Source organism: Xiphias gladius, chromosome 19 (genome assembly GCF_016859285.1).
Source record: "Xiphias gladius isolate SHS-SW01 ecotype Sanya breed wild chromosome 19, ASM1685928v1, whole genome shotgun sequence".
NCBI classification, from domain to species: domain Eukaryota; kingdom Metazoa; phylum Chordata; class Actinopteri; order Istiophoriformes; family Xiphiidae; genus Xiphias; species Xiphias gladius.
The window spans coordinates 25556787-25572328 of NC_053418.1; the positions used below are offsets into that span (position 1 = coordinate 25556787).

The following is a 15542-nucleotide window of genomic DNA, read 5'->3' on the forward strand; positions in this document are numbered from 1 at the left end:
TCTACTAGCCCACTGCCAACTCTGTAGAGGGGAACGCTATGTACAAACTCTTCTTGTATGCATCCCAGTTATCAGGCCAAGGAGTCTGGGGAAAGACGGGTGGACATATGGGACATTGCAGGATTATGGGAAAAAGATGAGGCTAGTAAGACAGAGCTGTACGTCAGAATATGATGAGACATAGCAGGATGAAGACCAGAGCAATGAAGCTGAAGCCAGCCCAAGTTATCACTCAGGTTTATTCATTTGTTCAGGGGATGTTCAGAACATGAGGCAACAGCTTTATGTATCAGGATCATTGCGAGCTGTATGTCTTGACAAAAGAAATGACAAAAAGAATGTTTATTTTCTTATTGACAGCCCTGCAGTATTTACCACGTTTTAATGTCCAAAACCCACACCTCCAATCAGAGTGAGATAAAGACAACCTTTGAAGGGTGATATTAAAGAGAGATATTAAAGCTGCACTTAACAATATTTTTATAATAGAAATAGATCAAATAAATATATATAATGTAATGTGAAGGGGGCTGCTGTTAGTGACAGACCCATGGAGAATTGTACCTAAACTCTGCAGTTCCCCTCAGCTCTACGGAGCATTTTAGCCCTTTTTTAGTTAATTTTTGCTTTTTTTTGTTTTGTTTTGTTTTATGGCCACAACTTTACTATTTTGGTTCAGTCTCAACTCTCTCTTCAACCCAGTTTTCAGGAGCAGGCAGCTCTAATAAATCCACCATTTGCTAGCTTTCCAGCACCACAAATGGTGGACGGACAAAGTCAGTGACCTGCCAGTGAGTATATTTGAGCATTTAGCAGCTAAAGAGGCAGATATTTCCCTCGGGAGTTGATGGGATTCCAAAACAAAGCTAGAGGGAAAGTGAATAAAGGCCTTAAAACTTGTTGGGTGGCCAGGAACATGACTCCAAATTATTGCTAATGCTGTGCCGTGGCTGCTGTGATGTGTGAACAAGTGCTTGCTAACATTTGCTAAAAAAAATTTTAAAGTTAAAATTTGCCTATGCTGCATTTACAGCTAGTTCCATTACTCTAAAATCAGTGCAGCTTTTAAAAAAAATACTGTTCAAATTCAAAGCAGCAGAGGCCGAGATGTCCTGCTTTTTAGTCCACAATATCAAGTTCCGAAAAACACAGATCCTACATACACCTCTCCTGCCTAGTAAATGCCCACATCTTTCATGCTCCACAAGCCCAAATTGGTGGAATTCCTCGGTAGATTTGTACGACTGTTCATCCCCAAAAATCACCATGATTAATTTGAATGTATCGCTGAAACACAATCAAGTCTGAGCAGGGCAACGGGATCCTCAAATTAAGTGAATGTATAAAAACCAGCACTTTTTATTTGGATCTGTCTCGTGTCTGTGGTGAACTCTATGAGGCCTGCATGTTTCATCTCTGACATCTGAATAAACCTTTGGGTGGCTGAAGTTATTGACACCGTCTGTCCAGGTGGTATGTTCTTCTACAGTTCAGATTATATTTAACATTTAAACATTTATCCTTTTTTCGAAGAAAAAGACACTGTCTAGCATTGTCCTCATGATGTCAATCATCATCCTAGTTGACCAAATGTTCAAAATGTTTACATCAGCTTGAGAGGGAGGAAGAACTATGTAGATTGCTCGCCAATCTCCAAGTCAGTCAAACCGATGCGACAATAACCTGTTGAATTTCATATCGTTAAAAGGCATGTCGCTGTACAGAAACTCCTCTGAACTTCCTCTGCGGTGGTCAACATCTGAGCTGCTTTGGTTCACCACTAATAGAAAAGGTCTACCTCCATTCTCATTGCTTCAATACTTCATGGGTACTTTGATTTCTTGGCTGCCGGGCTTCCGTTCTAGGTGACATATCTGTAACTCCATTGGTACAACAGTATGTAATGACCAGAAATCTCCGAGCATGAACGACTTACAGTGTGGCACAGTGGTGTCTCATGTCTGTCTGTGTTTTGAACTCGCGTCTAATGCAACTGTGCAAACCTATGCAGATGTCTTCTTGTCATTTCAGCTGGTTGTTGGGAAGGACTACAACCCAAAGAATGATTTTTATAAAAAGTCAAATAGGTTTGGACGAAATAAATATATTTATAAGAAAAAATGCATACATTTTGAATGAAAATCTTTTTTTAGAGAGAATTATACCTGTACATTGTTATTTGTAGGCTCTTTTTTCATGTGTGTCCTAACAGTGAGCAGAAATTCCACTGGTGAGTTGGACATGATCACTCATACAAATGTTTAGTTGACTGTTTGGGTGTGTGTCATGCAGTACAACTGGCAAGACAGATTCAAGAGTTCTTCTGAGCTCTGTCCAAATTATCCACCAATATGATGTGAAAATTTACCAGAGAGACCCCAAGAAGGACTCACGAATCGTAATTTTTAATCCAAGAGTGCCCAAGAAAGTAAATTCCTCAGCCAGTTCAGTCCAGTTGACAGTTATCGGTACCACTGTCTGATAAGTCATCCTTTATAAACAGTTTAGAGGTTGTAAAGAGGTGGCTTTATTAATGGTTAATAAATTGTTTACTAAGGCTTTATACAGCGTAACTAGAAAAACCTTTAGGTTGACAGGTTGTGAAAAATCTCTCTGGCTGTTGAGTTATTTAGAAAGTTGAGTCGACATTTCCACTCTTTATGTTGAGCTACGGAAAGTAGCTGCTGCCTGTAGCCGACATGAGACTGGTAGCGATCCCTTCATCTAACGCTCCGTCAGAGAGCGAATGAGCATATTTCCCAAAATGTCGAAATGTTCCTTTAATAGTCATCAATAATGGCATTTAACATTACGTCTATAGCTATAAATATTAATAAATCATTGACAAAGGGCCAAGAGTTTCCTAATAAGCCAACAGCAAAAGGTAGTAAGTCATCTGTAAATGTAAATGTTAATAACCCATTAATTAAGGGTTCTTAAAACAGGCAAGATAAAAGTCAGCATTTGTAAATAAATTTTGGTCCTAAGGTTTGGCCGTCCTTTTCCAGGAGGTGAAAGGTCAAATGATTCATTGGATGAGTCTTCCTGGTGAATTAAAGAGCTAAAAAGTAAAATTGAGTGTCCAGCTGGAGGAGGTTAAACCCCAGCCTTAGAGATTGTTCATAACTTGAAAACCTAACCTTTGTGTGTGTTTTTTTTTGCCATTTAACCTTTATTTGAGCAGGAAGGCCCAACTGAGATGAAAAATCTCTTTAGCAAGAGTGTCCTAGTCAAGACAGGCAATGAGACGAACACGTCAGGACTCTAAAATACCTCAAATCATCGGCAGCCAGAGGAGAGAGCTTCCAGTGTCAATGATTTGAATTCACACACAGCAGATTTACCAATTTCAGTTCTGGAACTACAGAAGGTTGTAAGGATTAGTTAAGGATTTATTAAATATTAATATAGCCATTAAAAACTCTGTGCAAAGGGTGCCTTATTAGAAAGCTCTTTCACTGCTCCTGTCTGAATGGACGTGATCAGAAACACAGGCAGGAACATGTTTCTGGGAAGTGTGAAAGAGGATGAAATAAAAAACTGAAACTTGGCATCTATGTGTTTGTAGTCTGAGACTCAGTGGTCGGAAACGAACTGCCTCTGCCTGCAGCAAGCTTGGATTAAACACCAGCCACTCCTGCCATAACCGGACTGTAATTTGTCTCTTTCCATGTCACATTTTGTTTGAAACACAAAACACTAACATATTTGGTTCTGTCCACATCATGTCCTAATTGCTATTTCCGTTTGTTTGTATGTGTTGTTCGATGCTGCCGCTCCGACACCGTGGACTGTACTGATTCATTTTCCAATTGAAAGCGTTTCTAAAACACGGTCTGCTGCGTCTTTCTGTGGCAAACATCCTGATGCTGCTGCTGTGGGTTGAGTGTGTGTTGCAGTGAGACAGACAGACAGACGTGCCATTGAGTGTGTGTGCTTTCTGTTGCTTGTTTGCACTCAGTCGGATGTTATTTTGGAATTAAGTGCTTTGGGTGGGCTCATTGTGCTCTGTGTGAGTGCTTCCATTCACCACTGACTAACGACACTGTCTCAGTTACAGAATGCTTCAAACTATTCTAAATATTTATCATGTTTTCTTAGCATTTTGGGGATTTTTTTTGTACAAATAAATTCTTTGCAATTTGCTTGTCTCCCCTGACTTGGCTGAGGAATACAGATGCGTTTATACAGATGCTATTCTGTTCACTTTCTGATGAAATATGAGAACACCATCGTCTACAAAGAATAAATAAAAAGCAGGGAGAAAGGACACACCGAAGGTTTTTTAAAATGGTATTAATTGTATGTAGTAACTACATGATGAGGGCAAGCAACAAGCAAACTGAAAGAGCAGCAGTAAGAAGATCAGATCAATAATCTCACAACACGAACTAAATATTACCTGTTAAACATCAGCATGTTAACATTGTCATTGTGAGCATGTCATCATTTAGCTCAAAGCGCTGTTTTAGTACATTCTCACAGAGCTGCTATGTTCATGGCTCAGTTATGTGCAGCGCTTGTGTTATAATGTATGTGTTTTCTTTATTTATTTTCCATGTCACATTTTGTTTGAAACACAAAACACTAACATATTTGGTTCTGTCCACATCATGTCCTAATTGCTATTTCCGTTTGTTTGTATGTGTTGTTCGATGCTGCCGCTCCGACACCGTGGACTGTACTGATTCATTTTCCAATTGAAAGCGTTTCTAAAACACGGTCTGCTGCGTCTTTCTGTGGCAAACATCCTGATGCTGCTGCTGTGGGTTGAGTGTGTGTTGCAGTGAGACAGACAGACAGACGTGCCATTGAGTGTGTGTGCTTTCTGTTGCTTGTTTGCACTCAGTCGGATGTTATTTTGGAATTAAGTGCTTTGGGTGGGCTCATTGTGCTCTGTGTGAGTGCTTCCATTCACCACTGACTAACGACACTGTCTCAGTTACAGAATGCTTCAAACTATTCTAAATATTTATCATGTTTTCTTAGCATTTTGGGGATTTTTTTTGTACAAATAAATTCTTTGCAATTTGCTTGTCTCCCCTGACTTGGCTGAGGAATACAGATGCTTATACAGATGCTATTCTGTTCACTTTCTGATGAAATATGAGAACACCATCGTCTACAAAGAATAAATAAAAAGCAGGGAGAAAGGACACACCGAAGGTTTTTTAAAATGGTATTAATTGTATGTAGTAACTACATGATGAGGGCAAGCAACAAGCAAACTGAAAGAGCAGCAGTAAGAAGATCAGATCAATAATCTCACAACACGAACTAAATATTACCTGTTAAACATCAGCATGTTAACATTGTCATTGTGAGCATGTCATCATTTAGCTCAAAGCGCTGTTTTAGTACATTCTCACAGAGCTGCTATGTTCATGGCTCAGTTATGTGCAGCGCTTAGTCTTGTTTATTTTCACTTTCGAGGGATTGGCTCACTCCATATTTTTTTCTTGGCAGTTTGAGGTTTAAGTACTTTAGTTATTATCATTTCTGCATTTGGCATATTTTCTTAAATATTAAGAAGTATGGTTTTGGCGTGGGAACTGATATCAAACATTTTCAAATGATACTCAGTGCTACCGATAATGTAAAATCCATAGGTCCTGCCCTGTTTACATCCGTCAACGAGCCAGGTATGTGGAAAATGTTTGGCTCAGGATGTTCGCATTTTCACTTCCCTGACTGTTAATAACTTCTGATAGTGAGGGAAACCCAGACAAGGTGACGTCGTTACTTTCTCACTGCTGCTTATGGAGAAACCTTAACTTCCTCTCTGAAAACGAGATGATTCATTTCGTAAGACTAAATAAAAAAAGCAGTTTCTTTCCAGTTTATAAGAGACTTCCCAAAGACGAGTACACATTTCCGCCATAAAAGTTTATTCAAAGAAAACCCCCCCCAAAAAAACAGAAAATAAAAAGCCACAGGTTCAAAATGAAGTTAAGACCAAGCCTCAAATCACTGACAAATGAGATCAGTCATTATGTGTCAAATATTTATTCTTTTAAAACGTTTATTACTGATTAAATTCATGTAGGGAAAAATGAATAGTACATCTCTTTTTCTCCAGTGTACAGCAAACCACAGCTGACGAGTGTGTTTCAACCATAGCACACGGGGCATGTTTAACACATGCAGTTTGGTGCGCTAATTATGCGTGTATGTTCTATATTGAATATAAACACACAAATATATTTATATATACATACACATAATGAATAGAAATCAAAGTGTGAGATTTGATACCATCTCCGGGCTCTGGAGGTCAAAGTGACCTCTTGACGTTTATCAGGATCCCAAACCGCCTGCCAGAGTCTGCCCAGAGGATAAAAACTAAATATTTCCAACAGTTTCTTAGTCATTAACTACAGCTCTCTCCATTTATTATTCTCCCAATTCAAAACAAAGAAAATAATATGTCAGTAATAGAAAGTGTATGATTTGCCTCTGTGACAAACCCTGGCGGTGCGAGTGGAGAGGGAGAGGGAGAGGAGCTCAGGCCCAAACACACTGAGATCCAGTACTGCAGTTCATCCCCATTTGTTCCTACATTAACAGTCCCACTCTCTGCCACACTCTCATCATAGAGGCCAAAAACACTGTCCGGTAACACTTCAGTTGAACAGGTAGCAGGGGTTTGTGACAGAGAAAAGCGGAAGAAAAACATGACATCAGACTTTAACATTAGTTAACTGTTCAGAATGTCCTGCAAGCTGAGGAAATCCTTGACAGTCCAAATGCATGTCAGGCAATACCTTTTAAATACCCCTTCGAACAAAGTGTTACATGCTCAAAAACCAAAGGCAAAAAGTCTGCTATGGATTGGACGTCACGGCGATGATTAAGAGAGGCCAGTTTCCAGAGTTAGAGCCTCCTCATGCCCCGTGAGTGACCAAATACGGGAGGCGAGTCCGTTGTTGTGAGAGGTGCTGATATGTGGGTGTTGGAGGGGGAAGAAGTCCGCTTGCTGCAGAAATATAGAATTAGAGAGGAGGAAGGTGGGAAGAGGCTTAGCCCTGAGCGCTTCCTGAGGACTTTATTCACCCTGCCTCTTGGCCAACCAGGGGCCACTATGGCAACAGTCCAATGAGAGGCGCCACTGAGCTCCTGATATATATATGTATATATATTTTTTTTTAATTATATTGGCAGTATCATTCTTTAAAAAATTGTGGAGGAAAAAGTTTTAAAAGCAAACTCTGAAAGCAAAGTAAGACTACAGTGGCCGGTGCCGTCAGAGCTAAACGTCAGAGAGCTGCTCTGCTGCACTCAGAACAAAAAGACAGAAAATGAAAAAACTAAAATCAATTATCGTTGGCTCAACACTACTGGAGGTTAGAGGGGAGAGGGTGGGAAGCTTGGCAAAACATATACAAAGAAAAATAAAACATGTAAAGTCACCAGTTCTGTCCATCGGATTAGTTGCTAAAGGTCGTCTACCAATCATCATCATCGTCATCCATGTGATTTCTTTCCCCCATCAAGTCAAATAAATCAAAATCTAGCAGTTCATGATCTTTTGGCGTGAGCTGTGGTAAGACAGGTGTCTGAAATGCTCAAACTGTAGAGAGGTGGCGGGACCTCCGCTTTTACCGAACAGCCGAACAGCCCCCCGCCCCACTCCTCCCCAAGAAGAAAACTAGGAAGAAACAAATAGATCCAAAAAAGGTGAGCCCTCCTTCTCCTCAGGCACAGAGTCTGCCCCGACTCTGAATGTCCCGTGTGCAGTGGAATGAGAAGGAGAGATGAGATACTGATGGAAGAATATGGGGATTATGTGGATATAAATCGGCGAATTATGGCGGTCAGTTGTCAGCTTGCAGATCCTTTAAGAAAGGAGGACCTCAGGTCAATAGTGCCCATCTGCTGAATTCCAAATAAAACTTGATCTGACGTCTGATAAAATCTGTACATTTTTTTTTAAAGTCTTCATGATTAGTTTGTCCAAAAGGGACATTTTTCTCCATGTATTTATTTATTTTTTAATCTTTCACCGTATATTTATTAAATCTTTATCTGCTCTTTAATTTAGATGCTCTCAGTCCCATTGTGTGTGTGTGTATGTACGTGTGTGAGAAGAAAAGACGCCGCCGGCCTTTTTTGTAGAGGACTTCGACTTTGCTAGCAGCACTTTTTCTTTCGTTTACTGTTCCGGGTGAGTTTGACCACGTCGTTCTGTTGCTGCTGCTGCTGCTTGGCTAGCACCTCCTTTTTGGCTCTTAGCACCAGCTCCGTGATGCAGTTGAACATCTGCAGAAGAAGCACAAAACCAGTGATGTGTGGCGATTACTGCTATCACTGAACTGCTGAAATGTGTTCGATATGTCCAGTTTGGGCTTTCCGATCAGTACTCAAAACAAACCCTAAGAATAGTCCACATCCAGGTATTTCCATAGCATTAATGGAACAGTTCAACATTTGAGGAGATATTTATTCTTGCTGGTGGATGAGAAGGTTGATACAGCCAGCACTCACCTAGCTTATCTTAGCATAAAAGCTGGAAGTTTCCAGTCTTTATGCTAAGGTAAGCTAGCCATATGAAGACACTGAGCTTGGATGGAGAATATTGTGGTTGTTATTTTCGGATGTTTTACAGAGCAGACAATTCATCGATTAATTAAGAAAATAATCAGCAGATTAACTGGTAACGAAAATAATTGTTGGTTGAAGCCCTAAATTGTTTTTCCCCAAAACTGTTTCTTAAATGTCTGTACAGTAAACCAGTGCACGTTCAGCATACTACTACAACCTACTGATCAGCAGGTATTACACAGAATCCAGATATGCTGCCAAATTCAAGGCTTCGGTTGAGCTGCTCTGCATACCGGGCATGTCCCAGAAACTACTCCACACAAACACGCCAGTCTGTAAACAGTCTGAGGCCAGAGACGGCAGAAACGATGAGTTACCTCTTCAACATTGATGTTCTCTTTTGCACTGGTCTCAAACAGATTGATTCCCATCTGCTCCGCAAACTTCTGCGCGTCAGTCGTCTCGACCACCTTAGAGTTGGGGTCGTCGTTCTTGTTTCCCACTGACAATAGAAAATATTGCCAAGATGACAAAACCTGGAGTCTAAACAAAGGAAGGAACTTTTTTTCCTTTTTTTTTTTTTTTTTTTAACATTACATTCATTTACATTGCCCGCAAATAAAAAAAGGTTTGCATGAGAGTGAAGGGTAGAGTCTATTTTAAGCAAAGGAAGCCAAGGTGACAAGAGTGCCTGGATTTTTTTAAACCCCCTGAAAAGAGAGCACACTCACCTAATATTCGGCACACATCGTCGCAGTTCTGGTTGATTTCATGTAACCATCGTTTGACGTTGACGAAGGACTCGGCACTCGTGACGTCGTATACCACTATGACCCCATGTGTTCCCCTGTAGTATCTGAACATGCAGAAGGAGAGAGACACAGTCAGCATTTAACATTAAGTAGCATAATGAGTCCCAGAAACTACAGTTTGATTTGAGAATATATCCACGTATTGTGTCAGCTAGAAGACCTTAACCCCACATGTTGCAATTACGAGTGAACTAGTTTGCAACTGAGCAGAGAAGTTAAAACCATCAGCTTAAAGTAATTAATGGACAGGTTGCAAAAGCTAAATGTAATAGATAAGTGGTTTAAGTACTTAGATAATGGGATAAAAGTAAACTATTTCAACTTTAAGTCATTGCTAAAAGTGATGGTTAAATAGTAGAAAAAGCTAAAAGTGATGCATAAATGATAATTAGTTAAAGGTAATGATAAAAAGTTGATGGATAGCTACAGGTAATATATTAAAAGACTGAAAGACAGCTAAAAGTAATGCAAAAATACGTGAAATGTCCAGCTTTTGCCACTCCAACTTGTAGCGGTAAGAATCCGAACTTAACCAAAGCGACCGAATCACTGACGGTTCAATCGCATGAAAAAAATCCTCCTAACACCCACTTTTATATCATCAGTTGTTAAATGATACCCACTTTAAAAACAATTCCAATGAACACATCTGGAACAGGACACGTGGGCTCGATGAACGGGTACTTGAGTTCATCTGTCAGAGCTGTGGGAGCACATCTGACAGAGGTTGGGTACCACTGAGGTAACTAATGCTGATGCCCAGCAGGGGGAGACAAATCTCAATTAGGAAGAGTGACAACTTAAATCATCTTAACATTGTAAAAAAGAGACCCTTACTAATGACGCACTTACTTAAAATGAGCAATGAGTCCTTAGATTGCAGACTGAAGCCTGTTCAGCAACACTGAACATCTCGCCCTTCACCAATGACAAAAACATCCAATCGTCTAATTAACTGACTCACGGAACTTTATCTAAGAGTAACTGCACAGTCAATTGAACTGATTGCTACAATAATGCAACACTGAAGTACAGAGGACGGATCGTGTGGCAGCTTGAGTGACGGAGGAAAGCCCGCAGAAATGAGACCGGCATCTGCCCCACAGACGACTAAACCGGCGTGTGACAGCCAAACAGTTCAACTGTAAACCTGCGAGCTTCAAAAAGTGGCCAGGCCCCAGAGAGGGAGCATCCCCAGTGGAGCTGCACTGCACCAAACAAACACAAAGACCCTTTTGTCAGGCTTACTATGTGTGCGCGCATGTGTGTGTCAGTGTTGCTGCCTGGCGTGACAGTGTGGGGATATGGTGTTGTCCCCAGTGTCCAGCAGTAATGGGCCACCGGTCAGCAGGGGTGGACGGTTATGTGTGTGCATGTATATGTGTGTGTGTGTCTGCCTTAGTGCACATGAACAGAGAGCCATAAACACACACAGCAGGCATGGGGGCCCCAACTTGCAGACACCTTTTCTGCAATAAAATACTGCACAAACAGGGTAATAAAATGTTAATAAACCGGACTGCTCACTCAAAAATCATCAATCAATAGGCGCCCTGGTGGTCTAGGGTTTTAACTACTGACCACATGATCACAACACCTCTGGGGACTCTACTGACTACTCTAGTTAGATGTAATTTTCCCACATTTTTGGCAAGGTAAGGGCATAAAGACATTATTTGTGCTCTTTTTCAAGGCCCGAAAACAGTAAATACTTGGAAGTGCTACAGTATCAGGGTGATTTTAGAGCGGGGAAGCATGCCAATTTTCAAATTTCCAAACCAGTGAAGCAAATGAAAATGATAAGTCCTGTCAGAATTAAAGCACTAATTCACTAGAAGAAGGTAACTTAGGCTAGAACGAAGGCTTAAAAACTGTAATTTACATTATGCTGCGACTTGAGAGGTCTTGACCTGGTCCTAAGGATGATGGCAGCCATGGGTCAGCCACAGGCACACGACCATAGGGTCTCACTTATGGCTATCCCCCCAGGCTGCCCGAGTGGGTCGAGCAGGTCTCTGCCCGTGATCCATCGCCACTCTACTTCAGCAGAGTGAACAATCAGTCTAAATAAGGCTGCCTGCTGGGATTCCTGCAGAACAACTGGCAGCCGCGCTTCCAAACTAGGACGGTCATACTCCTCAGGGGCTGGAGCGTCAGCACTGCAGAGAATTTCAAGCATTCTGGATGATTTCGTTGTTCTGAGCGTCCTCACTGCGGCGGTGCCAGTATACCATTAAATACCACAAACACGCTCTCCTGGTCTTGTTCAGGACAAGACTCACAAGGCTCGGACAGTGAGAGTTTAATATCTCTTAACGCAGCCTCTCTCTCCTCCAGTCAAAGTCAAAAAGGGGTGAGTACGTAAGATGACTGCAGTTTGAGCTGTAGGTCACCTCACATTGTTTCTGTCTGCGCTGCTCAGACGCTGCCTCCTCGCACATTTATGCCCAGCTCCTATTTATTACACGCTGAGTGTCAATACTGCACTGTAACGTCAAGCCTGCCAGCGTAAACTACATGGTAACTGAATGAAATGGAAAGCCCATATTCCAGCTGGACGCTTTACAAGGAAAAAGAAATCATCGGTTTGACAGCCGGCATTAGTGCAAGACGCATGAACACATTAGGAACTGGTTGTCAAACACAGCGAGGAACACTTTAGAAACAGCAACAGGAGCAAACTACAGCTGAACAATTTGGGTTCTCAAACTAAAAGACAAGGAACGCCACATCGAACAAATTCAATGATGAAGCAAACAGGTCCGTGATTACCATCACTACAAACTGCTTGTTTATTTTAATTGTTTTGGAATCTTTGCCTTCTTTAGCCTAAGCTGATATGTCAATCAATGCAATCCTAGCAGTATAGTCATTGGGGCATAGTTTACAGAAAGACTCTTTAAAGCTTCCATAAACAGAACTTTCATATTGACGATGGATTCAGTGACTGTGTAAAGTGAACGAGGTTGCTTGTAGTGACAATTGCACAGAGAATTATCACCCAAATCTGCAATTTCTTTCATCTCTTAGTTATCAGCATCTTCCCACCTACTGCTTTGGTTTTACCGTCGACAACTTAACTGCGTTGATTCACTCTCACTACTCTCACCACTGTCGTTTTCATACGCAGCATGCAGTGGTTTTATAGTGAAAGAGCTCTAAAGACCAACTTGTTTTCATGATTACTATTAGAATTATTATCATAGGAGTCAGAGGAGTCATGACAAAGTGGAAAAGACTTCAATTAATGACAGAGATGTTCTCCTAAAAAAATAAAAAATAAATAAAATATAATAATAATAATAATTTGGAACATTTCACGTCTACATTCACTGACTTTTCTTGGCCAGAGATCTAAAAACAGTCACCTGGAGGCTAACTACTGCTGCGTCTTCCAATGACCCATTAAAACCTTACACGAATGTGATGTAGTCCAGTTTTATTCATTAGCAGTATGCTGTGAGCTGCAGGAGTTGAGGTAAATAATGCAGTGTGTTTTGCAAGCTTGCACAACAGGGAAAGTGCTTCCATCCAAGAGAAGCGGTGAGCAGCTGGGCGTTTGATTTGCGTTGTGACTGAGCTGTGGCCAAAATGAACAGGTCAGTTGTGGTCAGATTTAGCTCACAGGCCTAGAGTTGTACACATTGGCATCTGTATTTCTGTGAGTGGGAAACCGTGCGCTGGTGTTGCACCATAAAACAATAATAATGTATGTTGATTAAGTTTGAATGGCAGCATGAGAAAATCCACCGAGTTGGAGTGCTGCACTTAAAGGATAACACTGGTGGTATTTTAGCTTTTTATTATCATCATCGTCACCAACAGGCCACCTGTAGAAAACCAACAATGAATTTATCCTATGAACAAGGATCGTCTGTATATCCTGATACAGATTATGCCTCTGTGCCATAAAACTCCACTGTCATCCTAAAACTATTAAAAACAGAATCTTTCCCATGCAATGGTATTGCTCCTTTATGCGTTTTTAAATGGGTTTTTTTTTAAGCAGCAACAGACATCTACAGCACAGATGCAGCTACATCAGGCTATGGCTATACAGACAGACAATGCTTTTTAGTTTTGGTCTATTCAGGTGAATCGTTAATATTAAACAGATAAAAAATAATACCGAAGTTACCTCTTTAAAAAAGGACACCCTAGATCAGTGTGAATCCGGAGCCACATGAACACGGTACAACACTGGACAAAAGTGTGACACATACTACAAGCATAAGAGGGTAAAGCCGCCCAGCACTTGCAGTCAAGTAGCACGAAAGTATGAGACCAGGAGCCTCCCTCTCACATCTGTAATTAGCATCTGTGGGGAATTCCACCCAGTTTAAATGAACAGCACTCACTTATTCTAGTTGTCTACAAACTGCTTCCTCAAATAATACCTAACCTGAGGACCGCAAAGAACCATTCTTGGTTTCAGATTCAATTGTTGAAATGAAAACGAAGAACTTCACCTGAAAAGCCCGTGTGAATGCGTGCATGTGTGCATAAGGATCCACTTACGTGGAGGTGATGGTGCGAAAGCGCTCCTGCCCTGCTGTATCCCAGATCTGTAGCTTCACCTTCTCCCCGTTGATCTCAACTGTCCGGATCTTAAAGTCCACCCCAATCGTGGTGATATAGCTACCTGCAAACACACATACCAACACAAAATCAAGTTAATGATCTACAGCATTAAAAGTAAAAAGTCTTGAATTTATGCCACCGTTGCTGAGGTAGAACCACACACCTGAAAATGTGTTGTCTGCAAATCGCAGGAGGAGACTGCTCTTCCCCACTCCTGAGGAGGAAACACAAGCACAGGATGAGGTTTAGAGTACAAGTTCCCAAAAGAGAGAAAACATTTTAAAAAGCATACATTCTTTTAGCTGTCAAACAAAATACTACAAATGTCTGAGGACAAACAATGTTGAGTTATTGGAAGGTTTTGTGCACCACAAAAAAAAGAAAACAACTTCCCATATGGTTTTACTTTCTCATTATATCCTGGTTACCCATGAGTAACACCAAGTGATGACTGCAAACCAAAACCAAGACGTCAACCCAAACATGTGCTGTAATCCTACTACTTTAAGGTATAAAGACAAAGATGTACTAGTTGCACAGTGTTCAGAAAGAAGGAATTAAGGTAAGCAAGGCTGCACCCTTTGTGGTCATTTAAGGCCCTTTGAGGACGTACCAACAGAAGCACAATCAATACAATAGCAGAAGTAACAAAAAGAAACTGGAAAGGCTTGAGTGAAAGCTACAGAGGCAAAACAACAAATGGAACAATTATTACTGGGTTCCTAAAATTATCGTGGATGATAAATAGGTTTTAGGAGCAGTTACACAACAGATGAAAAGAGAGGAGAAAGCAGAGATGGAAGGGGAAGGGGATTAAAACAAGAAAGGGATGAGAGGGATCAGTGCTGTGTCTTTAACAGATCAGTTGTCAGGTAACAACTGGAAGTTAGGAGGAGACTCTGCTGCCCAACCTGGGGTGGGACTCAACCTGCAGTCCTGTTTCTTAGCCTAGCCATTGTGTTATTGTCACCTCGTGTTTGATTGGTCCCGACATAAAAAGTTCTCAGGTTCCTGTGGTCTCCATGTTACAGAGTTTTGTTTAAACCAAAAGTAACCAAAGCTTCAAAGCAGAAGAGAGATCATCTTTTTGAACTTTTGAAGCTTTAATATGCCATGCCTTCCTGGTGTCCTGCCAAAAAAGCATCCAAATAAAACACTCAGCTTTTCAGTGACAAAACCACTCGGGACATTTCCAATTTCAACCCTTCCAGTCTGGAACCTGTGTGTCGTCAAAGTACTCCACAGGTATTGTGGAGGAGTGGCCGTTAACATCTTAGGCGTATGATGAAATGCTTGACAGAATTGTGTGTTACATAACTGAGCTAGTGTCAAACCACTCTCCATGAACAGATATGTCATGTGCACATCCTACTGTGACAGGCCAGAGGCTAAACAAGTCCGGCTAAGTGATTAAACCCGGCCTCAGTGCGGTTTAGAAATCCAGTCTGGGGAATGTCTTGATTCTCAGCAGCAGATCTGTCTACATGCAGCTGAGGAGTGTAGAAGGTCAGAGCATCTTTTCTAAATAATCTGGTATAGCACTACAGACAATTGTGTTTCCACACTGCAGATGAGGGGACACTGGCCCTCTGTGTGTGAGTGGCAGTG

General features: G+C 41.2%; 1 protein-coding gene across 2 annotated transcripts in view; it reads right to left on the reverse strand.

The window, feature by feature from the left end:
* Nucleotides 1-5911: 5911 nt before the first annotated feature.
* Nucleotides 5912-15542, reverse strand: part of rab35b (RAB35, member RAS oncogene family b) — an 11093-nt gene continuing 1462 nt past the window's right edge. The window contains exons 2-6 of one of the 2 annotated variants that reach the window (XM_040155835.1): nucleotides 14098-14148; nucleotides 13872-13995; nucleotides 9273-9397; nucleotides 8919-9043; nucleotides 5912-8259 (exon numbers count right to left, since the gene is read on the reverse strand). In XM_040155835.1, the coding sequence (XP_040011769.1) occupies nucleotides 8131-8259; nucleotides 8919-9043; nucleotides 9273-9397; nucleotides 13872-13995; nucleotides 14098-14148 (554 nt within the window). In that variant the 3' untranslated portion in view covers nucleotides 5912-8130. The remainder of the gene's footprint in view (nucleotides 8260-8918; nucleotides 9044-9272; nucleotides 9398-13871; nucleotides 13996-14097; nucleotides 14149-15542) is intronic. The other variant, XM_040155836.1, reaches the window with a different exon arrangement.